Source organism: Rana temporaria, chromosome 10, assembly GCF_905171775.1.
Source record: "Rana temporaria chromosome 10, aRanTem1.1, whole genome shotgun sequence".
Taxonomy (NCBI): domain Eukaryota; kingdom Metazoa; phylum Chordata; class Amphibia; order Anura; family Ranidae; genus Rana; species Rana temporaria.
Window position 1 is genome coordinate 101,451,770 of NC_053498.1, and position 25,950 is coordinate 101,477,719.

Sequence of the window (25,950 nt, forward strand, 5' to 3'; positions counted from 1 at the left end):
CCCCTGTGCAGCTCTCCCCCCTCAATCTATCAGGATGGAGAGCGGAGGTAGGAGCCGCTGAACCCAGCTCCTACCTTTTCCGAATGGACAGAGTCAGTCAAAGTTAAAGTTAAAGCAACGCAGTGCCAAATTGCAAAAATTGGCCTGGTCTTTGGCCAGCAAAATGGTCCGGGGCTTAAGTGGTTAAGCAGTTTATTTTTAGATTTTTAGAATACCCAATATATGATTTCTATGTTAGCATATTGATATTTTGTAATGCCTGTGCTTGTGTATCTCTCAGATAATAGTGAGCAGCAATATGTAAAAAGATTTCAAAGTCTTATACATGATTTCTGGCAAAATTCCAATGCCATTAGAAGATGCTACACTACATCTTGCTTCTACATAAAGCAATTTATATACATCCCTTTCAGCCGAGTTTGGAGCTGAGCTCCCACATACACAGAGACAGACTATTAAGCAGACATCAGTGTTCAACCATAGACGATCAGAATATTTGGAACAGAGGCACTTCATAATACAAACAGAATGGAAAGATGTGGACACAAACCCCAAAGCACAAAAATTCTACAGTATTAGTGAGATCACACCAGCTAAGCAAACAGTTTGACAGTGAACTGACCTATGTAGGAGAACCTGGTTTATATACTGACAGCTAAATATTACACCATATATCTGGAGAGTCTGTAAGGTGGAAATACAAAGGCTACATAGAGTGTGTTACTGTCCTTGTGTCCCTGGATGGCACAGAGTCCTCAAAGCGGTTTATGTGTGGAAGTGGTAGTATACCAGTGTTTTGACACCGGGCTGACCACTCTCCTAAATCAATGAGTTTTCAAGGCCTTTTGAAACTGATACTGGAGGGAAAGATACAAGGATTGGAGAGCCACGCCGGAGCTTGAAAATCCAAAATATGTTTAATCCAATCAAAGTTCATATAGATCAGGGATATGCAATTAGCGGACCTCCAGCTGTTGCAAAACTAAATTCCCATCATGCCTCTGACTCTAGGTGTTATATTTGTGGCTGTCAGAGTCTTGCTATGCCCCATGGGACTTGTAGTTCTGCAACAGCTGGAGGTCCGCTAATTGCATATCCCTGATATAGATAGTCAACCCATTTTGGGGTGTGCCCCTTTCATCATAGTTTGAAAAATAGCTGAAAAGTCAAGAGCACATATGTCAAACACAAGTCCCACAGGCCAAATTTGGGACACCTGGCCTTGTTATGTGGCCCTTGCACACAGTTTGGCAGCCGGAACATGATGCAACTCCATTCTGTCGACTCTGGCTCTCGCATTTCCGCTCCCCGCTATCAACTGTAAACACAGAGTCCTTCTGTGTTTATTAGGGACAGCATTGCTCTCAGTGGCTCCCGGATGTAACCGATCCCTGAGCACTCTCGCGGCAGGGACAGCTCTCCAGAAATCTCCCTGCAGGGCAGAGCCACCTACACAGGGAGGTACCAGAGTCGAGCCAGGTAGGATAGAGTAGAGATGCAAGGAAAAAAAACAAATAGCCACTGTCCTCACCTATAACTGGCCTTTGCAGCAGGGAGTCTACAGATACTGGGTTGCCTTGACAGGGCTCTGTAGCTTACGCATGTATTTGCAAATGTGGGCAAACTAAACTGGAATTTCTTTGGTTTTGTTTTGCGAGCGTGCCCTTCCATGTGCATCCTGCTGCAAAGGCCAATGGCCAGTTGTACTGTTGAAACATTGGGGACGTACTGGACACCTTTGCCGCCATGATGCTATATGTTGGGTGTCATGTGCGCCCCTGTGCATTTAAAGGAGTTGTAAAGGCAGAAGGTTTTTTTTATCTTAATGCATTCTATGCATTAAAATAAAAAAAAACTGTGGTGTAGCAGCCCCCTCAGCACCCCCCTATTACCTACCTGAGCTCCTTCTCTTTCCAGCAATGTCCACAAACTCTTCAGCCATTCAGGACACACCACCTGATTGGTTGAGACAGAGCAGTGGTGCCATTGGCTCCCGCGGCTGTCAATCGAAGCCAGTCAGCCAATCGGGAGAGAAGGGGCGGGCCAGGCCGGTGCTCCATGTCTGAATTGATACACCGAGCTCTGACTCGGCTTGGGTGCCCCCTGTAGCAAGCTGCTGGCTGAAGGGCACTCAAAGGAGGGAGGGGCTAGAAGCAGCAAAGAAAAACCCAAGAAGAGGAGGATCCGGGCTGCTCTGATTTAAAAAATCACTTTAAAGGAGGGGTGGGCTCTCTCCAGGCTCACCTGCCCCCTGCCTACCCATTATAATGCATGTGCTTCCACTGTGGAGGCTCTCAAAATTTAAAGTTAGGATTACAGATACTGGGGTGCCTTGACAGGGCTCTGTAGCTTATGCATGTATTTGCAAGTTTATGCAAACTAAACCCCTGTGTTTAACGTATAGTGTTGGACAGGACAATTCGGTTGGTTAGACAGGCTGGTCAGTAAGTTGAGCCGAAAATTTCTATGGTATTGTTTAGAGATGCAAGTAAGCTTTATGGGGGGTTGGAGTTGGAGTTGCACACTGTGCACCCCTCAATTCTGCACTCTGAATGTAGCGCACCCCTAAACCCTGCATGTAGTGCACCTCTGAACTCTGCATTCTGTGCTTAAGAAACTCCTGGAAATACACTCTGTGCATAGTGCACACCTGAACTCTGTACGTAGTGCACCTCAGATAGATCTGGCCCATTAACGGCAACCATACTTCTGATGTGGCTCTCGATGAAATAAAGTTTGACACCCCTGGTGTAGAGAATAGACTTGGAGAATCAAAAATAAACTGCTTTAAAATACCCTTGTCAACAGCTGGTGATTACAGTTGTTTGACGTTTTGATGGAGATTAAATTTATTTTAGATTTCAATATTCTGGTGTGGGCTCCAGTTCCTATAGGCTAGGTGTACATGTGACCTCTACATTCACCATGAAGATTAATCTGTGGACTTTGCTCCTCCCTGTTGCAGAGGATTTTTGAGACACCTGCTGCCATGATGTGCAAAAGATCCATTGTGCATGTACAATGACCCCAATGCAGCCACTAGATGGTGCCATCATGCCACAGCAATGATGATGCATTTACAGCAATGGTCTGTAGATATACAATTATAATGCTTTATGTGTTTATAATGCTATAAAATTATACAATAATAACAATAATAAAGTAGATCATGAAATGAAAGCTTATAGCCAAATAAATATAACATAGGAGTGGTTTCTTTATAAATCAACTCTTGAAGGGAATCTGTACTAAGAGAAAAAAAAGGAGACAGCCTCTGCTGTCCTCCTTCTGAAAAAGCTGTCTTTGGATTCAATATGTTGAGACATTGACCTAAAACAAGCATGCGGATTAGAAAGTCAAAGATCCAAGTCAGTGACTCAGAAAGTATCGACAGAATTGGACTGTCCAAGAAATATTAGTATTTTCATAAAGGCAGATTCCTTACATTCTTAGCACAGGCTTCCTTGAATCCATCTAAGGCAAACCACACCTATTTATTTGGCCAACAGTTTGCAAAGCATGCTGGGATCTGACATGGCATGGTGGGTAGAAAGCCATAGTCTGCTTTTTTATACTCTATGCAGTTCCATTCATGTCTATTCTACTGCATGCATTAGTATCTATTACATGGCTAGATCTAGTTGGAAGCAGCAAGCAGGAGGCATTATGACAGGTGAGTCTGCTTGGCCGGTTAGCAAGATTTTAGTATTGGGTTACACTGCTGCCCCGGTGCAGGATCAATCCTGCGCACAGTGTGGGGGGCTGCAGTGTGACTTACTTTCCGACTCAGGTATAGAGCTTGTTAATGAGGAGCTGGTGCATGTGATGATACTCATGGAGGGGCTCATACCGTAACGGGGATATGTTCCCGTCAGGGCTGAGGTATGAGTGATCCAGGCAGCCGGGTCTATCGGCCTCACAGGTTCCGCTACAAACAGAACAAAGGAGACAAAAGAAGATGGAGTTATCAGGAGGGAGACAGGAACAACAAGACACAACAACCCACTAAGCGATAAATGTTCTACAACTTTCATCAATAGTTTTCCTTATGCTTGTATTCTCTTATCCTCTGACAGATTTGCTTACTTGTGCACGTGTCATTCTGAACCTGGAATTTGGCTGTTATTGCTTGGCCATTGAGCTGTGGGCAGGAGATTCCACAAACACAAAGGGGCGGGGATGCTTATGACATCGTTGACCTAATATGAGCACATGGCCATTGATGTCAGGAAAATCCCCACCCCTTTCAGGGCAGAAAATCTCCCACCCGCAGCTCATTGACATAGCAGTGACACCTAACTTTTGGGTTTGCACCGAACCTAAGCTCATTCCTACTCATAAGCACACTTGCCTCTCAGTACTGCTTTCCTGGTCAGGAGATCTTGCTGCCAGAGTATTTAAAGTGGTTGTAAAGGCTGAAGGGTTTTTATCATCATGCATTCTATGCATGTAGGTAAAAAAACATTTGTGTGCTGCTCCCCCCACAGCCTCCCTTAATACTCACCTGAGCGCCCTCTCGACTCAGTAATGTGCACAAGAGCTTTGGCAGTCCTTGGTCTCTCTCCTTATTGGCTGAGACAGCAGTGGGAGCCAATGAGGAGAAAGAGCGGGTGCAAGCCGTGGCTCTATGTGTCTTATACGTGTTTAGAGCAGGGCTCGGAAGCTGAAATGCGGCAGTGCCCACATAGCAAGCGGCGGGGGGAGGAGCCAGGAGCACAGACGGGGTCCTGAGAAGAAAAGGAATGGGGCTGCTCTATGCAAAACCACTGCACAGAGCAGGAAAGTATGACATGTTTGTTATTTAAAAAATAAAAATGTAACATCACTGTAAGGCATACTGTATGAGAAGTCAGGGGCGGATGTAACCTACCACGCTCTGCCAATAACTAAAACATAAATAGTTCCAATGGAACCTCAATCCCCCACGCCCGTGCTTTTTTTCTCCCCATCCCCCTTACCTGTTATATTGGGTTGTCTTCAAAATACATACTCACCTGCCCAGCAGATCCAGCGTTGTCCTGCAGTGATCCGCTGTTCAGGTGTCACATCCTGTGCCCAGTGCCACCATCTACGTCCTCTTCAGCCAGCTGCCTCTTCCAGGTTCAGATAGCCTAGCCCCTGATTGTGTGATGCACCTCTGTCCCCCCAGGCCACTCTTTGAAATGGCTCCTAGGATATGTGATTGGGTCTTCCAGGAGGCTTCAGGATGAGGACACATCATTCTCATTTAGGTGAGAATGGCGGCAGGAGGTGGGATTGCCATACAAAAACAACAAAAAACCCACAGAAATAGTGGTGAGGGGCAGAGGTTATTGCAGAGTGAAGTTCCGCTTTAAGCCCTACCATCCTAAAATGATATTTAAAGTGATTACAATATTTCTTTTGGATGGACCAAACTGTTAAGTATAATGCTGCGTACACACGATCATTTTTCAGCATGAAAAAAAACTTTGTTTTTCAGCATGTCGAAAAAACGAAGTTTTCCCAAATTCATCATTAAAACGACGTTGCCCACACACCATCGTTTTAAAAAAATTATCTAGCAAAGCGCGGTGACGTACAACACGTACAACACGTACGACGGCACTATAAAGGGGAAGTTCTATTCGCCTTTGGGCTGCTTTAGCTGATTCCGTGTTAGTAAAAGACGATTCGCGTTTTTTTGTCTGTTACAGCGTGATGAATGTGCTTACTCCATTATGAATGGTAGTTTTACCAGAACGAGCGCTCATGTCTCATAACTTGCTTCTGAGCATGCGCAGGTTTTTTACGTCGTTATAGCCCACGCACGATAATTTTTTACAACCCGAAAAACGTCATAGTTTAAAACGACGTTAAAAAATGCAGCATGTTCGAATTTTTTTTTTGTCGTTTTTCAGAACCTGAAAAATTATGTGAAGCCCACACACGATCATTTTAAATGACGTTTTTGAAAAACAAATGTTTTTTTCATGCCAAAAAATGATTGTGTGTACGCGGCATTAGACTTTATAAAGTTAAACCCAAATGTAAAATTTCTCTTTGGCAAAGGCAACATGGCCTGTGTCACTCCTACAGGTAAAAAGGTAATAGAGAGCAGAATTATGGTAGGATGAGTTAAAGGTGGACTTCTCCATCTAACAATGGCCATATGTTTCTTAAAACATGTTCCTACCTGTTGCATAGAGATCACTAGCACAGCTGTACTGGTGAGGGTGGACATGTCACTCACCTCTGGGGATGGTGAAGTAGCTCCTAGGGGTGGGATCCCAGCATTTTGCTACAGTCAGGCTGATTGGACTGTAAATATGAAATACAGGACACAAAATAATAATCCATTAATATCTGCAAATTATTTCTGTGACACAAGTCTAACCATCAGCTATAGATGAAGAGTTCTAGATAAAGGATATTTACAATGCAGCGCTGGTAGTGGTAAAATCTGAGAAACTGGACAAATTAGAGCACAGGCTTGTACTGACAGTGACTTGCGTATACTATACTATGTACCCTGTTTCCCCAAAAATAAGACCTACCCTGAAAATAAGACCTAGCGTTTTTCCAGGAGGGCTGCAATATAAGCCCTACCCTGAAAATAAGCCCTAGTTAAAAATACTTGTAAAATCCACTCTATTACAGGAGTATATAATGTACAATATGTGTGTTTCTGTAATATAAATGCGGGGAAGAGAACTCCGGCGGGTCACAGAAGCGCAGAATGGCGCTATAACAAAGGTATTTGGCACAATTATATTACAGGAACACATACATTGTACATTATATAATACTGTAATAGAGTGGATTGTAGGATTTTACAAGCATTTTAACTCAGTTCACACTGGGGATTCCTGAAAGGCAGGGAGGGACAGGGGGAGAGAAGACAGCACATTACATGGTAAGACCTACCCCGAAAATAAGCCCTACTGTGTCTTTTGTTGGCGTAATTAATATAAGACCCAGGCTTATTTTCAGGGAAACACGGATAACAGTAATCAGTGCTGCCAGGTATAGCCAGTGGAACTAATCAATCCGGTACAACTCGGCAGGCTGAGTGTACAGAAGTCGATCGGTAGATTGTACAAACAGGAAGCCCATACATGGATTCAAATTCGGCCAAGTCAGCAGGTCCAGCTTGGCACCAGTGGGGAAGAATTACAATTTCTGTCTGAGCCCCCTGGGAGCATTTTTCCTCACTTCCTGTCCCTTTGACACCCATACAAGAAATGGGGGGTCCAGCTGCCATTGGGACACCAACACACACACAGCAATAAAATGATTGGTGGAGGTTCGTAAGCTGCTGTTCCCATGCTACTAAAAATTTGTGTTTTGTCTGTGTCCTTAGTAGAGAAATGTCCCATCCCTTCCTATGCTGATGGTTAATGAGCTGAAATCTCCCCACTAAAGGCACAATTGGACAGAGGCTGTAAAGTTGGTCACATACCTTACAATCTGTGTCTAAAGTTTCTGTACAATGAAGCTACAATGTGGAACAAGCCCACCTCCATCCGAAACTTTTCATTTTGTTCTGAATAGAGTGAGGTAGCATTAAGCTGCCCACACATGCTCCAAGCTGGCTGTAAATCTAAATAATTTAAATTTACCAATATTATGCAGTATGAATGGTCTGTTTAGTTAGGTCTTTGCACCAGATGAATGTTTGAGGAGAGTCTGTTGGAAAAGGCATCTGTTTGTGAACACAGGTCTCATTTTGTAGCTCCGCCACGAATATCTAAGTGACCATTCCGCTCTCTTAATTCATAATACCTGTGTCACTTCTGTGCTAATTTATTGCAATACACATTGGAATTGGTTGCCATGGAAACTATCAACCTAATGACATATGCATTTCATTGAAAATGTATTTATGTGAGCCCACTCTAATGCTCCTTCACACCAAAGCAATTTTATACATTTGGGAGGCATGGAAACCGCATAAAAAATAAAAAACACTCTTTCAGCATCGCTTGCTATTCTTGTGCCGTTTGATTTTCTCTTGAAGTCCAGAATAGAAGCCAAGGTTATGGTTATGGTGCTACCAGTTTACATTAAAGGCTCATTCACACCAGTAGGCATGCATTATACTGAATACAACACGTGCACGCTGGTGTACCGAGGCATTGTAAAAATGCATTGCAGTATTTATGTCATTTTTGAATGATCATTGAAGCCAAAAATAAATAAATAATAATAATTTAACACTATGTGCAACAACGTGTTGTTCACAACATCTATTGTTCACTCAGGCCCCGTACACACGACCGAGTTTCTTGGCAGAATTCAGCCATAAACTCGATCGGAGGCGTATTCTGCCGAGAAACCCGGTCGTGTGTACACTTTTGGCCGAGGAAACCGACGAGGATCTCGTCGGGCCAAATAGAGAACATGTTCTCTATTTCCTCGTTAGTCAATGAGGAAACTTGGCTTGCCGAGATCCTCGGCGGCTTCACAAGGAACTCGACGAGCAAATTGATGTGTTTTGCCCGTCGAGTTCCTCGGACGTGTGTACGAGGCCTTAGGGTCATTGCGTTTAACCTGCATTGATCTAGCTGATCAATGCAGCTCAACACACCTGGTGTAAACCAGCCCTAAAGAATAAGCACCATTACTTAGGAATCCTAATTTTAAGATCATTTGGCGAGCTTTGGTTTGTGTGAGCGAAATTTTTGCACATACGGCGGCCTTCCCGTATTATAAACCAATGACTGACAACAATAGGTAAGGCTGAAATCAAAGAACAAAACAGAGGGCGTACCAGCCTAGTGCACTCTCCTGAAAATATGTATTTTATTGTTACAAATGTGGTAAGTAATATACTCACAAATCAACAGATGCATCAAAGCTTGTCATAATACAACACCTTCTAATTCCCGATACACCATATCTTATCTCATAGCGGGAAAATAAGAAATCACCAGACTAACACGTTTCTGGAAGGCAGAGCCAAGCTGAGCTTCCAGGCTATTGAAGCTGGCATGCGTTCCAGCCTGGGGGACATCAGTACTAGCAACACTGGACCCTGAGAGTCTAGACAACTGCTGGGATTATCCACCCTGCCATTTACAAGCGGAAGTGAATGCCTCCCGATTTCACATACCAAACTGCACAGATACGTGGAAAGTAGGGTTGTCCCGATACCACTTTTTTAGGACCGAGTACAAGTACCGCTAATTTTTATCAAGTACTCGCCAATACCAATTACCGATACTTTTTTTTTAATCTCATGTGACAGTGGCACATGTGTCAGTAGTGTTTTTTTTTACAATTTTTTTTTATTTATTTTTTTACAATTTTTATTTTTTACAATGCTTCCTTTTTTTTTTAAGAGGGGTGGGGGGGGGGAATGGACAGTGTCAGTGTGTTTTATTATTATTATTATTTTTTTACAATGAGTTTTTTTAATATTTACAGTGTTGCAATTCTTTTTTTTTTTATCGGCCCTGTTGGGGGCTTTGGTGAGATACCAGGGGTCTTAACAGACCTCTGACATCTCTCCTCCGAGACAGAGACAGGGACTAGGGACACAGATTCCCCAGTCCCTTTCTCTGCAGCCTCAGCTGTACTGAAAATGAATGGAGAAAAGACAGCGGCTTCTCTTCATTCATAAACTGAAACATTGTAAACACAGTTTACGATGTTTCAGTTATGTGAATGTACAGAGTCATCACTGACTCTGTACATTCGGAAAAGGTAGGAGCCGGATTTACCGGCTCCTACCGCCGTGCTCCATCCTGACAGATCGTCTCCATCCAGGACACGGCGGCAGCACGGAGGGGGGACACGGCGGCAGCACGGAGGGGGGACATGGCGGCAGGACACGGCGGCAGCACGGAAGGGGGACACGGCGGCAGCATGGAGGGACACGGTAGCAGCACGGATGGGGGCACACGGCAGCAGCACGGATGGGGGCACACGGCAGGAACATGGAAAAAGAGATGGCAGCACGGAGGGAGATGGCAGTATGGGGGGACACGGAGGGGGGCTGGAGGAGGATACGAGGACAGTCAGCGGTGATCAGTGCTTGTAACTCCCCCACCGCACTGATTACCCTGACTGTCCAGGTATCGGCTGAAGCATCGGAGCATTTGCCCGAGTACAAGTACTCGGGCAAATGCTGGGTATCGGTCCCAATACCGATACTAGTATCGGTATCGGGACAACCCTAGTGGAAAGTGAGCAAACTGCACAGATACGTGGAAAGTGAGCAAACTGCACAGATACGTGGAAAGTGAGCAAACTGCATAGATACGTGGAAAGTGAGCAAACTGCACAGATACGTGGAAAGTGAGCAAACTGCATAGATACGTGGAAAGTGAGTAAACTAATTTCACATTGGTACAAATTACACTTATCATGTCCCCCTGTGTGTTTACTTATCCTAAGAACATGGATTTTCTGTCAGTCATGACCCAGTTGTATGCAATTATTATGATTCCTTTGCATTCAACCACCCATATCATCTTAAGTGATGTTTTTAACTGCTGTTACTATGTAAATATAAGATTTGTAACACATGCGGGTTCATTTGGTTATATGGTTAATGTCATGTTGGCCGTACAATACTTAGTCTGTTAATGAATGGGTTAACTCATGCCCACGATGTGGGGGGAGGTGCCCCTATCCGACAGTAGCCAAGCTTTTTGGTTATATAAGTGCTGGTGCAATGCACTGTGCTTTTGGCTCTGAGGAAATGGGAAGTCCCTCGAAACGCATTAGCCTGTTGGTCTCTTATTGTCCCGCTGTGAGATGAGATGTATCAGGAATTCGAAGATGTTGTTCTATTATAACCACTTAATCACTGTTCATTGCATTCATTTTGAATTGGCTGCTGCTACACTAAAAACCGGACATGGCAGAAATTTGTATCAACATGATGAGTGCAATAAAACACACACAGATGGTTTACATCTGTATGCTACGCTGCACTACAGCACAAATGCATATAGCTTTGCTGCCGAGGTGCAGGGGAGTCTCATGCAAAACAACAATGCAATGCACCACAATTAGTTTTATGCCTTGCCGTGCTTCATGGCAATGCACTGTAAGGCCCCATACTCACGACCAAACATGTCTGCTGAAACTGGCCCGCAGGCCAGTTTCAGCAGACATGTTTGGTCGTGTGTGGGCGCGAGCGGGCTGAATTCCAGCAAACATTTGCCCGCCGGGCCTTTTCCCAGCAGACAAATATTCCTGGACTTGTTTTAAAACAGTCCGCTGGAATTCAGCCCGCTCGGACATGTACGGTCGTCAGTACAGACCTACCGTACATGTCCAGGCGCCCGCCGTCCCTCGCATGCGTCGAATGACTTCGACGCATGCGTGGAAGCATTTTAAAGGCGGGCCGCCCACGTCGCCGCGTCATTGTCGCGGCGACACCGCGTCATCGACGCGGCGACACCGCGGACACGCCCCGCGTATTGTTTACGCGCGGACTTCTGTACGATGGTGTGTACAACCATCGTACAGAAGCCCTCTGGCAGACATGTATGGTGAAAACGGTCCGACGGACCGCTTTCACCATACATGTTTGTCCGTGTGTACCCGGCCTTAGAGACACATTTTGCTGCAATGCATAAGTGTGAACACAGTACAAGACCCCATTCAGTCCTTTCCTTTTTGGCACATGGTATTAATGTTATATCACACATTACCATTGATTGTGTTAAGCCAGCATTTATTTATATTGGCCACCAACGCTCCATGACAGACCAGACCAGGAAATGCACTTGCATTATTTTCCCTGACAGCACACCACAATGCATGATAGTACTATACCATATGTCATGGTGCGCTGAAACGCAGACGCATCAGGGATGTGTTCCTTTAATGCACTGTGGTACCATTCAAACTAACGTGTGCATGGGCAGTCCACTCAATCTGATGTTCAGACCCCACTATTAAATACATATACACAATTGTACCCGAACCTTTGAAAGATTTATTAGCATATAAAACACCTCCAAAGCTTAAAGTGTAACTAAAGGCAAAACGTTTTTTCCTTTTGGATAGAGTAAAGAAGGGTTATAACCCCCATCAGTTTTTAGGGAGCTTTTCCTTTATTTCCTGTCTCATAACCAAAACAGGAAGTGAGATAAAATCTCTCCAAAGTGAGGGGATCCCAGGGTGTCACCAGGGTCATCAGAACTAGGGTCCCCATTGGAAGATTTTCCCCTCTGTTAGTGTTCTGAAATTTTGGGCGTTCAGAAAAAAGCCAATAATCTCCAAAGCTCATTAACACTAAAAAAACACCCATGTGCATGGGCACATAGGCTAACAGAGTTCAGTTTATGGGCTTTTAAAAAAAAAAGCCCAAAACGCCAATAAACTGCAGTTTATCAGCTTCAGTGGGCATGGAGCCTATACATATAGAAAACTTGAGGATCCTAATGACCACATACTTACCCAGGTTTAGATACAATTTCTCTCAAGACTCTGACTGCATCATCGTTGCTCATGTTCTCGAAGTTCACATCATTTACCTGGAAGGGTAAAAACAAACAGAATGTCACTAATGATATAGAATGTTTTATAATAATGAGCATGGTCAAATGTCAGCAGAATGTCCAAAAATACAGAAGATAGATAGATAGATAGATAGATAGATAGATAGATAGATAGATAGATAGATAGATAGATAGATAGAGCAGAAAAGGGTTAGAACCCCCTCTGTTTTGTCCGACATATGTCAAACAAACAGGAAGTGAGGGGAACTCTCCCTATGAAGACAATGAAAAGAGAGATTCTAATCCTTCTAAGGCCCCGTACACACGTCCGAGGAACTCGACGGGCAAAACACATCGTTTTGCTCGTCGAGTTCATTGTGAAGCCGCCGAGGATCTCGGCGAGCTAAGTTTCCTCATTGACTAACGAGGAAATAGAGAACTTGTTCTCTATTTGGCCCGATGAGTTCCTCGTCGGCTTCCTCGGCCAAAAGTGTACACACCACCGGGTTTCTCGGCAGAATACGGCTCCGATCGAGTTTCTGGCTGAAGTCTGCCGAGAAACTCGGCCTTAGCCTAATCCAACGTTAGTATAAGCTCTTTACTTTTTAGTTTTGCTTGTTGCATACAATTTCTCTCTAACATAATATAATTGGGGGAATTGACACTCAGACAGAATCTGGAGCGGCTGTGCATAGCAACAAATCAGCTTCCATCTTCAGCTTGTTCAGTTAAGCTTTGAAAATGAAAGCTAGAAGCTGATTGGTGGCCATGCACAGCGGCTCCAGATTCTGGCTGCCTTATTTTTGATAAATTTCCCTTTACGTACTGTATAGAATAATCCTCCTTTGTCAGGCAGATTCAGTTAAACTGAAAGTCCCCAAATTGCCAAACTCTCTCAGAATAAATTCACATATGTCACAATGTAATGAGTGCACACAATCTATTCCAATGGTCACACAATAAGAACAAATTAAGCTATAAGTGTACTCATAAGTAATAAACACAAACTTATACAGTACATCAATATTTCAATGATATACAAGTATTGTTAAAGTAACATACAACAACTAAAACGGTTATCTTTGCATAGTTATAGTATGGAATGTATTGACCTATGAGTACAATTATAGCTTACCCCTTTTTTATTATGTAAATTAAAGAATAGGATGCGTTCTTTAGCCTGAATTAATTACAGTTTCCAATAAAAAAATAATGTTAGGAGTGTTATTTAACTATCGTTGTTGCAAATGGACTGTGGAGTCTTTTACACATAGCAGCTTACATACCTTAAAAAGTTGGCCATGAAAAGACAAACTGCAATGTTTTTTTTATCATTTTTTTTTTGTATATGTTTTAAAACTGATGTTTTAGAGCTACCTTTCTTCTTCTATATGGAACCTTTGGTTTACAAATAATTATGGGGTGTATCTATGACACGGATTCTCTGAGCATTATGGGGTTCCTTTGCTTTTAAACGCTCTCTCTAATTAAAGTTTGGTAGGCTGCCTTCTTAACAGACAGGGAAAGGAAGGAGTCATTGCTCTGACTTATTCAGTACCGTGTGTAAATTGGAGATTGAGATATTGAGGTCTGTAGAGAACAGTTTTTTCCTTGGAAGCTCATTGTTTGACACAGGATTCAAACACAATTGGGTTATTATTTCTGTAGGTAGCAATATAACCCAATTGCTTCTAAATCCTGTACCCCTGTGGGTCAGAAAAAATAATATTTCTTCATTTCAGTCTTTGTTATAGTGAAGAAAATATAAGCAAAACCATTATACGTTCCCTTAAAGTGATTTTAAAGTCTCGTTTTTTTTCTATTAAAATATTAAACATGTTATACTTACCTGGTCTGTGCAGTGGATTTGCACAGAGCAGCCCTGATCCTCCTCTTCTCGGGTCCCTCTTCGGTGCTCCTGGCCCCTCCCTCCTGTTGAGTGCCCTCACTGCAAGCAGCTTGCTATGGGGGCACCTGAGCTGAGACACAGCTCCCTATGTCCATTCAGACATTAAGCAGTGGCCCGACCCCACCCCCTCACTCTCCTGATTGGCTAGCTGACTTTGATTGACAGCAGCGGGCGCCAACGGTGCCGCTGCTGTGTCTCATCCAATCAATAGGGAGAGTCATGGATGGCACAGACACTCGGATTACTGGAACCATGTCCTATGGTCTGATGAGACCAAGATAGACGTATTTGGTTCAGATGGTGCCAAGCATGTGTGGCGGCAACCAGGTGAGGAGTACAAAGACAACGGTCAAGCATGGTGGTGGGAGTGTCATGGTCTGGGGCTGCATGAGTGCTGCTAGCACTGGATAGCTACAGTGTATTGTGGGAACCATGAATGCCAACATGTACTGTAACATACTGAAGCAGAGCATGATCCCCCCCTTCAGAGACTGGGCCGCAGGACAGTATTCACACATGATAACGACCCCAAACACACCTCCAAGATGACCCCTGCCTTGCTAAAGAAGCTGGGGGTAAAGGTGATGGACTGGCCAAGCATGTCTCCAGACCTAAACCCTATTGAGCATCTGTGGGGCATCCTCAAGTGGAAGGTGGAGGAGTGCAAGGTTTCTATTGATCAGGAACAGCAATCTCTCTCTACTTTCTGTCAGTACACTGCCCCCTCAGTTAGAAACACCTCAATAGGGCACACTTAACCCCTTGATTGCCCCCTAGTGTTAACCACTTCCCTACCAGCAACATTTATACAGTAATCAGTGGCTATTTTTCTAGCTCTGATCGCTGTATAAGTGTCAATGGTCCCAAAAAAGTGTCCAATGTGTCCACCATAATGTTGCAGTCCCGCTAAAAAACGCTGATCACAGCCATTACTAGTAAAAAATGTTTTAATAAAAATGCCATAAATATATCCTTTATTTTGTAGACAGTATAACTTGTGCAAACCAATCAATATATACTTATTGCAATATTTTTACTAAAAATATGTTGAAGAATACATATTGGCATAAACTGATAAAGAAATGTGTTTAAAAAATAAAATAAAAATTGCGTTATTTATTATCGCAAAAAAAAACAAAAAAATAAAATAAACACATTTTTTTTTTCAAAAATTGTCAAGCTTATATTGTTTATAGCGCAAAAATCAAATACCACCAAAAGAAAGCTCCAACAAAAAAAAAATGTTGTTTGCGTACAGCGTCGCACGACCGCACAATTGCCAGTTAAACGACAAAACCTAAAAAATGGCCTGGACATTAAGGGGGCAAATCTTCCAGTCCTTAAGTGGTTAATGCCTGTGGGTTGAGATATTTTGAGGGGACAGCAAATTTACACTGTTATACAAGCTGTACACTCACTACTTTACATTGTAGCAAAGTGTCATTTCTTCAGTGTTGTCACATGAAAAGTTATAATAAAATATTTACAAAAATGTGTACTCACTTTTGTGAGATATTGTATAAAATGATATACAAATTATAAAAAATAAAATTATAATAATTTACAGTATATTATATTTACTAATATATATATATATATATATATATATATATATATATATATATTAGTAAATATATTACACTGTAAATTATTATAATTTTATTTTTTATAATTTGTATATCATTTTATACAATATCTCACAAAAGTGAGTACACATTTTTGTAAATATTTTATTATAACATTTTTTATGTGACAACACTGAAGAAATTACACTTTATATAGATATATATCTATATATCTATATATCTATATATCTATATATATATATATATATATATATATATATATATATATATGAGTATACACACACACTGTATTTATCAGCAGCATATTGTATTCTACTGATTGATTCATGAAGACTGTACAACAATTCTGTCTCTATGACCACATCTTGTATTCTGTAACCTTTTATCTTGTTCCTATTTGTAAAATTATAAAGTAAAATTATACGTAAAACATAAGAAAATCTATATTCAGTGTACACGACTCCTTCCCTGGACATATTAAAATGCAGCACTTTTATCCTGCATTCTCCTTGTAAATAGGGAGGTTGGAGAAAGGGGAAACAATTCCCAGTATATATGAAGCTTAGTAATATCAAAGGCAGCTGACATGAGCCTGTGATGGCATTAAACCATCCCCTGTGTATTCTCGGCAAAGTCAAAGAAACACAAGTAATCTTGTAAATGACTCCTGAGGCTGTGTGATAATCAGCCGCATGTCAGCTGCTGTTTGGGTAGCGATACGGCACTTTTCTCTTCCAGGATGGTGTAATGCTATAAGACGCACTCTGAATAATACAGTGCATATCCAGGGGGGTTACAGTAACTCACAGCAACCAATCATAAGCTTCAATCTGTTTCCTGCATACTGTTTTATTTTTCCTTTATCTTTTCTGTTACAATTTATGTGCCTAGGCTCCTCAGGACCACGACTTGAACCTCTCACATTCCAAGCTCCATCTTAAAGTGCATGTTTTGTTATAAATCAATTTCTATGGTTTAAACAGTGCTGATGGTTATGGCTTAAAGCAGAACTATGCAAGCAGCTAAATACCAAGGTTTAATACATATATGGGAGCTGATTTACCTGTCAAAGGTGGCCCTGCACTCTCCATTCAGTTTGATGTTCTCTGGGCTCTGGTGAAATAAAAATTCTCATAGGACTGAATGATCAGGGACATGCGAGCAGGGCTGCTGATAGGAGGGGGACCACCAGTCCTCCTGTAGGGGGCTCGGGCACACAAGGGGGCCCAAACAGCAGGGGGAATTAGTGTGGTTTGGCAGGGGGGGCAGTTACAGAAGGATTTTAGCTGCTGCAGAGAGAGACACAGACACAGGGCATCTTTCCTGTAATTGCTTCCCCGACACGGATTCCCCTCCCTGTTATGCCTGCTTCTGACCCCCCCCCCCCCCCCCGTGTGTCCCCTTTTTACTGTGAAGATAATTTTTTTATGTAAAAAAAAGGGTAATTCACACAGGTTCTCGGTTATGTTTGTGTCCACTAATAGCAGTGAGGGCATCACCCAGTTCCACTAAAGTAGAAAGAAAATACAAGAAGCTGGGTGAAAATTGTTGGCCAAAGACATCAAATGAGAACCAATCACTGTTCCAGTATTCAGAGAGCCGCGGGTGCTGTGGGTGCCTGAATACAATAGCATGCAGGGAGATTCCTTCAGCCACACTTTTTAGGCCTCGTACACACGACCGAGTTTCTCTGCAAAAAACAGCAAGAAACTTGCTGGGAGATATTTTTTTGCCGAGGAAACCGGTCGTGTGTACATTTTCGTCGAGGAAACTGTCGAGAAACTCGACGAGCCAAAAAGAGAGCAAGTTCTCTATTTCCTTGACGGGAATGGAGAAACTTGCCTTGTCGAGTTCCGACAGCCTAACAAGGAACTCGACGAGGAAAACGATGTGTTTCGCCCGTCGAGTTCCTCGGTCGTGTGTACGAGGCTTTAGAATGGATGGGGGAATTAATCGATACTGCAGGCTGAAAAAAAGGAAATCTGGAAGTGTATGGGTAATTTAGGACTGTCAGGGAGGGAGGGCAAAACACCATAAGTGTAATTGCACCAGATGTGTAGTTACATCCTAAAACTAGTATGTTCGGATTGGATTTCTTGGTAAGAGGAAGTCACCAAAGGCAACGACCCTATGCCTTACATGACCAGGCTAAAGGCTGCATTCATACAAGGGCAGGTGACCGCAGGCATCACACATGAGGGTTTTTTGCACGGTGTCATAGTATGCGTATAGTACAGCCAAAGGTTGTGTGCAGCCTATTGCATTAGGATTTGCACCTCAAAGCTCAAACACATATGTGTGTGTGCATGTGTACATATACTGACGGTGTCAGTAAGCAGTAGACAGTGTCAGTGTCAGGGAACTCCTGTAAGACGCTTTGCACATAGACGTGCGCAAGCGCATAGCCTTTGCCATAGAATGGCTCACAGGCTCGCACATGCGCGCCAGAGCTCGCAATTGCGGGCACGCATGCGCACAGATACGGGCACACGCGCACACGTACGAGCCTAATTCAGTTTGGCGCCAGACAGCCTATTTAAAGGGAGTCTGGGCTCTTATGCCTTGCTGACTGATCTTCAGCTGTGTTCCTGAACCTTGCTCTGATCCTGTGTGTTTTCCTAGTGTTTGACCCGGCTTGCTCTTGACCTTGGCTCTGTGTCCTGTTCCTGTACTTATGTCCATCCCTGACCCGACTCCGTTCCTGACTTTGGCTCTGTCTATGATTCGGTACCTCACTGCCCGCTTGCTGACGAACCTGGCTATCCCTAAGACCTCGCTCCTGTCTACGTTCCTGGTTGCTGTTAACCCTCAGTTACCTGCCTGGCTGTTACCTGTTCCTGCTAAGCTCATTACAGTCTGTTCCAGGCCGCTGAACCCTGCCAAGCTGTTCCCTAGGGACCCTTGGCTCCAGGCACTCGTGTCCCTCTTGTCCTTCGGCTTCCTCTGTTTCACCTTCAGCGGAGCCAGGACAGGAGATATAAGAGAGGCCGACCTCATCAAATCAGTCTCCCATCCGATCCATGACAGTCAGTAGGGCAGCGATTGGTGTCAGTAGTTTTTATTATTTTTTACTTTTTTTTTTTTATTTCTTTTTACACATTTTTTAGGAGGCCCATTAGGGGGCTTTGGTGAAATAACAGTGGGAAGCTGCACCACACCAGGTGCTTAGGATGTGCCCAGGAACACCTGGCACACCCTGTGTGCAACCCTATGAGTACAGCCCATTTATTTTAATAAGTTGTCCTACGTGCAATAAAAGCAGCAAAGTCACTTATGCGCCTTCATGAGCATCGCTCTTTGCTAATTTTTAATCACATCCTGACATTTTTTTGCACTTTTTTCCCCAAAAAACAATTAATGGCACAAAGTAAGAGGGAGGGGCATAACTCTGTGCCAATAAGGCGTCTTTTTACAAAATACTTGTCCCCCTTTCTGAACATACTTACAGGAGGGGGGGGGGGGGGCAGAGGGATGAACTCTTTGGTGTTCTGGTCATCCCCATTGTCTAACCACAGACTAGGAGGCGACCAGGCTGAACTGATTTATGCAATAGAGGCTCCTCCGGTGGGACTAGAACACTATGGCTTTACATTACAAATATGGTGGCATGTAAGACAGTTCCCATATATGCATTTCAGATGTATTTTTTAGCTCTTTGTATAGAGTTTAACATGATAAAAATAAATTCTTCAGAGAACCAAAAACACTGTTACATACTATACCTGTAGAAGCATATCGCCGGGCTCAATCCTGCCATCTGCAGCCACAGCTCCACCCTTCATTATAGATCCAATGTATATTCCCCCATCTCCACGGTCATTGCTCTGACCCACAATACTGATACCTAGAAAGTTGTACTTCTCTGGTAGAGGAAACACAAAGAAAACACCAAAAATATAAACCAATGGCCAGGACAGCTGCTTTTAGCATCAAATATATATTTTTATTTATTAGCGAAAAATATGTTAAATGCAATAACTCATAGCAGCCAATCACATTTTATCTTTCCTCTATCTACAGTAAGTGAAAACTGTTTGGCTGCTGTATTAAGTACCCAGCTGCTCTCCTGTGCCAACAATTGGCTTCTCTACACAGAATCACACAGGAAAGCTCTATTTTGAGTCCATTCAGGGTACTTATCTAAGCTGAAGCCCTGATTAAGTTGGATGTTTTTAGTATAAACGAATAAATTAATTTGGACTGGTTTATCCTTTGATCTGGCACTCTTTCCCATTAGTTCATGCCTTTTTCTACATTGGACAGGGGTCTCAAATGCAGATACAGTAAAACCTTGGATTGCGAGCATAATTGATTCCAGAAACATGCTTGTAATCCAAAGCACTCGTATATCAAAGCAAATTTCCCCATAAAAATAATGGAAACTCAGATGATTCGTTCCACAACCATTTATTCATAAGTCCTTCAGTTTATAGTCCATATAAAAGGATTATATACTAATGTGATAGGTTGTGTAACCATTAAATGTCTCATATGCATGCCTGTGATGTCAACTGGTCCAGCCAATCAAAACAGCCAAATATCGAAACTCGGATAAGACCAGCCAAAGAGGTCAGCGGCCAGCAGGGAGCTCCTAGACACCACACTGCTGGAGTGAAGCTGAGTATAGTTCTTCTTTATTATGTAATGTTATTTAGTTCTGACATTCTTCTTATCCACATTGGCATAAATGGACCTTCACCACTCTAATTTACAAGCCGACCTCAATGCACTGTCTAATTGGGCGACTATGTGGCAGATGAGGGTTAATGTTGATAAATGTAAAGTTATGCACTTGGGGGCTAATAATATGCATGCATCATACATACTAGGGGGAGTACAACTGAAGAATCCATAGTGGAGAAGAATCTGGGGGTTTTGGTAGATCGTAAGCTCAATAATAACATGCAATGCCAAGCTCAGGTTTCCAAAGCAAGCAAAGTTCTTTCTTGTGTTAAGAGAGGTATGGACTCCCCAGAGAGCGATATCATTTTGCCCCTGTACAAATCATTAGTAAGACCTCATCTGGAATATGCAGTTCAGTTTTGGGCACCAGTTCTCAAAAAGGGTATCGGGAACTGGAGAAAGTGCAGAGAAGGGCAACCAAACTGATAAGAGGCATGGAGGAGCTCAGCTATGAGGAAAGATTAGAAGAACTGAATTTATTCTCTCTTAAGAAGAGGAGATTAAGGGGGGATATGATCAACATGTATAAATATATAAGGGGTCCATATAGTGAACTTGGTGTTGAGTTATTCACTTTACGGTCAACAGAGAGGACAAGGTGGCATTCTTTACGCCTAGAGGAAAAGAGATTTCGGGCCAGATTCACAAAGAGATACGACGGTGTATCTACAGATACACCATCGTATCTCTGACTTACACTGGTCCTATCTATGCGCCTGATTTATAGAATCAGATACGCATAGATAGGACTAAGATCTGACAGTGTTACACTGTGTTACACTGTCGGATCTTTTTTTCAATTTAAAAATGGCGCCGGGGGCGTTCCCGCTGATTCACGATAAATAATATGTAAATCAGCGAGATACGCAAATTCACGAACGTACGCGGACCCGACGCAGTCTTCTTACGACGTTTCCGTAGCAGCGTACCCGTCGTATACTTACCCCTTCTTTTATCAGGCGCAGCCAATGTTAAGTATAGCCGGCGTTCCCGCATCGAATTTGATTTTTTTAACGTCGTTTGCGTAAGTCGTTCTCGAATACGGACGGACGTCGTTTACGTAAGCGTCGAAACCACTGACGTCCTAGCGACGTCAGTGGGAGCAATGCACGCCGGGAAATTTCGCGGACGGCGCATGCGCATTTAAATCGGAGCGGGAACGCGCCTGATTTAAATAGTACACTCCCCTAGCCGCGGAATTTGAATTCCGCCGGGGGATTTAGGATCCGCCGTCGCAAGTTTGGAGGTAAGTGGTTTGTGAATTAGCCACTTGCCTCCTAAACTTGCGGGAGCGGATCTTAATTCACGTAGATCGAGCGGATCTATAGATCCGCTGAGCTACGTGAATCTGGCCCTTCATCTCGAATTCATCTCTAAGTTTATCCAGGGAAAATCCAATTGCCTCTTGAGGGTCAGGAAGAATTTTTTTCCACTGCTGTAGCAAATTGGATCATGCTTTGCTGGGGTGTTTCACCTTCCTCTGGATCAACTGTGGGTATAGGATTGTGTATATGGGATTGTTTGATATTATTTTTATTTATTTATTTATTTTTATGGTTGAACTAGATGGACTTGTGTCTTTTTTCAACCTGATTATGCATCTTTGTAACCACTAGGGTGGTGACACAGCAGTTCTGGTACTTACCCATGTTTAGCGTAACTGTGATGATGTTTAGTGACATGGTTGAGTCTGTAATGCTGCTGAAGGATGAAGACTGTAAAGGACATAGAAGGCTATCATAAATTCATATTACCATGTACATTTCATATACTAGGTACATTAACATCACTGGTACAATTTTGCCTACATTACATATTACATAACAGAACAATAAATACAGGAAAGGTTACTCAGACCTGGATTTTCTGCTAAAGAAAGGAAAATCAAAGAGCTGAATGTATAGTTAGGTCCATATATATTTGAACACAGGCACCATTTTCATTTTTTTCAGTTATTTACCAAAACATATTCAAGCTATAGTTATATAATTGATATGGGCTGAAAGTGCACACTCTCAGGTTTAATTTGAGGGTATGTACATCCAAATCGGAGCAAAGGTTTAGGAATTGCAGCTCTTAAGAATAGCCACCCCCCTTTTTCAAGGGACCAAAAGTAATTGGACAATTGAATCAAAAGCTGTTTCATGGCCAGGTGTGGGCTACTCCATTATTTCTTCATCAATTAAGCAGGTAAAAGTTCTGGAGTTCATTCCAAGTATGGTATTTGCATTTGGAATCTATTGCTGGGAAACTACATCATGCGTTCAAATGAGCTGTCCATGTATGTGAAACAGGCCATTGTAAGGCTTCAAAAATGAAACAAATACATTAGAGAGATGGCAGCAACATTGGGAGTGGCCAAATCAACAGTTTGGTACATTCTGAGGAAAGAAGAACGCACTGGTAAGCTCAGGAACATAAAAAGGTCTGGACGTCCATGGAAGATAACAGTGGTGGTTGATCGCAGTATCCTCTCTATGGTAAAGAAAAACTCATTCACAACATCCAGACAAGTGAAGAACACTCTCCAGGAGGTGGGCGTGTCATTTTCAAAGTCTACAATCAAGAGAAGACTTCATGAGAGAAAATAAAGAGGGTTCACCACAAGGTGCAAACCATTCATAAGCTTGAAGAATAGAAAAGCCAGATTAGACTTTGACAAAAAACATCTAAAAAAGCCAGACCAGTTCTGGAAAAGTATTCTTTTGACGGATACAACCAAGACTAATCTGTACCAGAATGATGGGAAGAAAAAAGTGTGGAGAAGGCTTGGAACTGCTCATGATCCAAAGCACACAACGTCATCTGGTGGAGGCAGTGTGATGGCATGGGCATGCATGGCTTCCAGTGGCACTGGGTCATTGGTGTTTATTGATGATGTGACAGATGACAGAAGAAGCCGGGTGAATTCTGCTGTGTTTAGAGATATACTGTCAGCCCAGATTCAGCCAAATGCAGCAAAGTTGATTGGACGGCGCTTCACAGTACAGATGGACAATGAGCAACCCAGGAGCTTTTGAAGGAAAATAAGTGGAATATTCTGCAATGGCCGAGTCAATCACCTGATTACAACCCAATAGAGCATGCATTTCACTTACTGAATGCAAAACTAAAGGCAGAAACACCCACAAAGTACTACAGAAGTGGTAGAGCCTGGCAAAGCATCAGAAAGGAAGAAACCCCATCTTTGGAAATGTCCATGGGTTCCAGACTTCATGCAGTCATTGACAGAAAAGGATTCTCAACAAAATATAAAAAATGAACATTTTATTTATGATTATATTCATTTGTCCAATTACATTTGAGCGCCAGAAAATGGGAGGGGTGGGGGAGTCTGTGTATAAAATTGGTTGTGGTTCCTAAAAATTTGTACTTGATATTTAGGTTCAACCCCTTAAATTAAAGCTGAAAGTCAGCACTTCAAATTAATTTGTATGGTTTCATTTACAATTTATTCTGGTGGCATACAGAGCCAAAAGTGTGAAAATTGTGCCTGTGTCCAAATATATATGGACCTAACTGTAAGTATGTGACTCAATCCGTGTAAAGCTTGGTATACATGTCCCAAAAATCTAACGACCGACTTCTGTCAAACAGTCATGCTGGGAAACCAGCATTCGATCAGCGCTGCAGCCATTGGGAGGGTAAGGGGCTAGTCCCCACTATCAGAATACAAAGACACAGAGGGTGAATTTACTGCATCATAATTGCTTGCGTTGATGCAGCAGCTGTGAGGTTTTTTTTTTCGATCAACCCGCTGGTTGAACGAAAACAAAACTCCTCCCCTGATTGACAAGTGTGCAAACTTGTAATTAACTTTTAATGTCAGAAAATAAGTGAAGTAATGAGGAATCAAGTAATCGCTACTTTGAAAATATCTCTACACTGTGGCATATTTTTAAATGGCTAAAATCTTACTAAACCTTTGTAAAATCTTAGGAACAGAGGATTCAAATACATTTTGGTATTAAGGCATACAAGGTGCACAAGGTTTATTATCAACCCATAGATTGTACGAATGTGAGGTTGCTATAGACAACAAAATATCAACTTTCTACGAGTGATCAGCCAGGGAAAACATTCCATTACTTACCCTATCAATCTGACGCATTTTCTGCTTCCGTCGCCTCCGTTTGTGCTTGCGGATAAGACGTGAGGATGTGCTTTGTTCTGTAGAACTACTTAACCTGTGCAATAAAGGAAGATGGTTACATTTTATCCTGAAAAAGACACTTATATGAGAAACGTATTTCCAAGGTGGTAGAAAAACAGAATATCATCTGTAAAACATTAGCTGTTCCTTGAGTTGAAAAACCCATGCTGGGTGTTAACAGTGTCAGGCTTTTGGCACAGAAAACCAATACACAGACATTCATAAAGTCAGGTAGGATTAAAGCCCTGTGCACACGGGCCAGAATCTCGTCAGAAAAAAAACGTTGTTTTTCCTGACGGGATTCTTGGCAAGAATCTCTTACCGCCCGAGTGTACAGACACTCCTTTCAAAAGAACCGCCGTTCTTCTGGAAGGCAGGAACGTGGTGACGTCATCGCGTACGACGAGCATGCGCTTGTCACATTCAATGCCGTCGCCGCCATCTTGCTGCACCTTACCTATGCCTAGGAAGCTACCGTGCATGCGTCAAAGTCATTTTGAGCATGCGCGGGTTTCCACGGCGACAGGTAAGTATAGACACTCTCAGGTTTCTCTGCAGAAAAAACACTGCCGAGAATCACGACGAAGAAATAGAGAGCAGGTTCTTTATTTTTCTCGTCGAGATTTTAGGCAGTTTTCTTGACGAGAAACCTGAAAGCCTCGTACACACGCTCGGTTTACTCGGCAAGAAAGCTCTGCCAGCAGTTTTCTTGCTGGTTCTTGCCGAGTAAACCGTGCGCGTGTACGAGGCTTTAGACCAGGACCAGGATTCAGGAGGACCTATCTTATGGGTATGGCAAAGAAAGTAGTCATCACTGGCTCTTGAAGCATGACTTTTTTGGGGGTGATTTTTTCAGATTTTATTCAGGACAGAAATGAGAGACATGGGGCTCACCAGGACTTTTACAATATCTGATGGCTTCTTGTCCATCCGACACCTTGTCACCGAGTAAGGGAAGTTAGGGGACTCAGTAGTAAAAACCTGATAGAGCTTTCCAGTGGCGTGTGTAGCAGATCATTTTTTATTTTTTTTAAAAACCCAAAAGATCAAAATAGTTTTCTGTAATAACCAGGAAATTAAATGCTGGGGATGGGAGCAGAAATAGCATGTGGAAGGAGGTCAGCAGTAGCTGTAAGTATTGTTACTTTATGAAGGCAGTAATAGGTTCCTGAGCCCCAAAAGATGGGAAAGTGGTGTCAG

The 25,950-nt window shown here is 42.7% G+C and overlaps 1 protein-coding gene across 6 annotated transcripts in view; it reads right to left on the bottom strand.

Moving 5' to 3' along the window:
* DVL1 (dishevelled segment polarity protein 1) overlaps window positions 1-25,950 on the bottom strand; it is a 226,872-nt gene that overhangs the window by 27,395 nt on the left and 173,527 nt on the right. For 4 of the 6 annotated variants that reach the window (XM_040325864.1, XM_040325861.1, XM_040325865.1 and 1 more), the window contains 6 exons: window positions 24,691-24,784; window positions 22,243-22,312; window positions 19,637-19,776; window positions 12,379-12,455; window positions 6,212-6,279; window positions 3,779-3,928 (listed from right to left, as the gene is read on the bottom strand). In XM_040325864.1, the coding sequence (XP_040181798.1) occupies window positions 3,779-3,928; window positions 6,212-6,279; window positions 12,379-12,455; window positions 19,637-19,776; window positions 22,243-22,312; window positions 24,691-24,784 (599 nt within the window). The remainder of the gene's footprint in view (window positions 1-3,778; window positions 3,929-6,211; window positions 6,280-12,378; window positions 12,456-19,636; window positions 19,777-22,242; window positions 22,313-24,690; window positions 24,785-25,950) is intronic. The other 2 variants (XM_040325862.1, XM_040325863.1) reach the window with 2 other exon arrangements.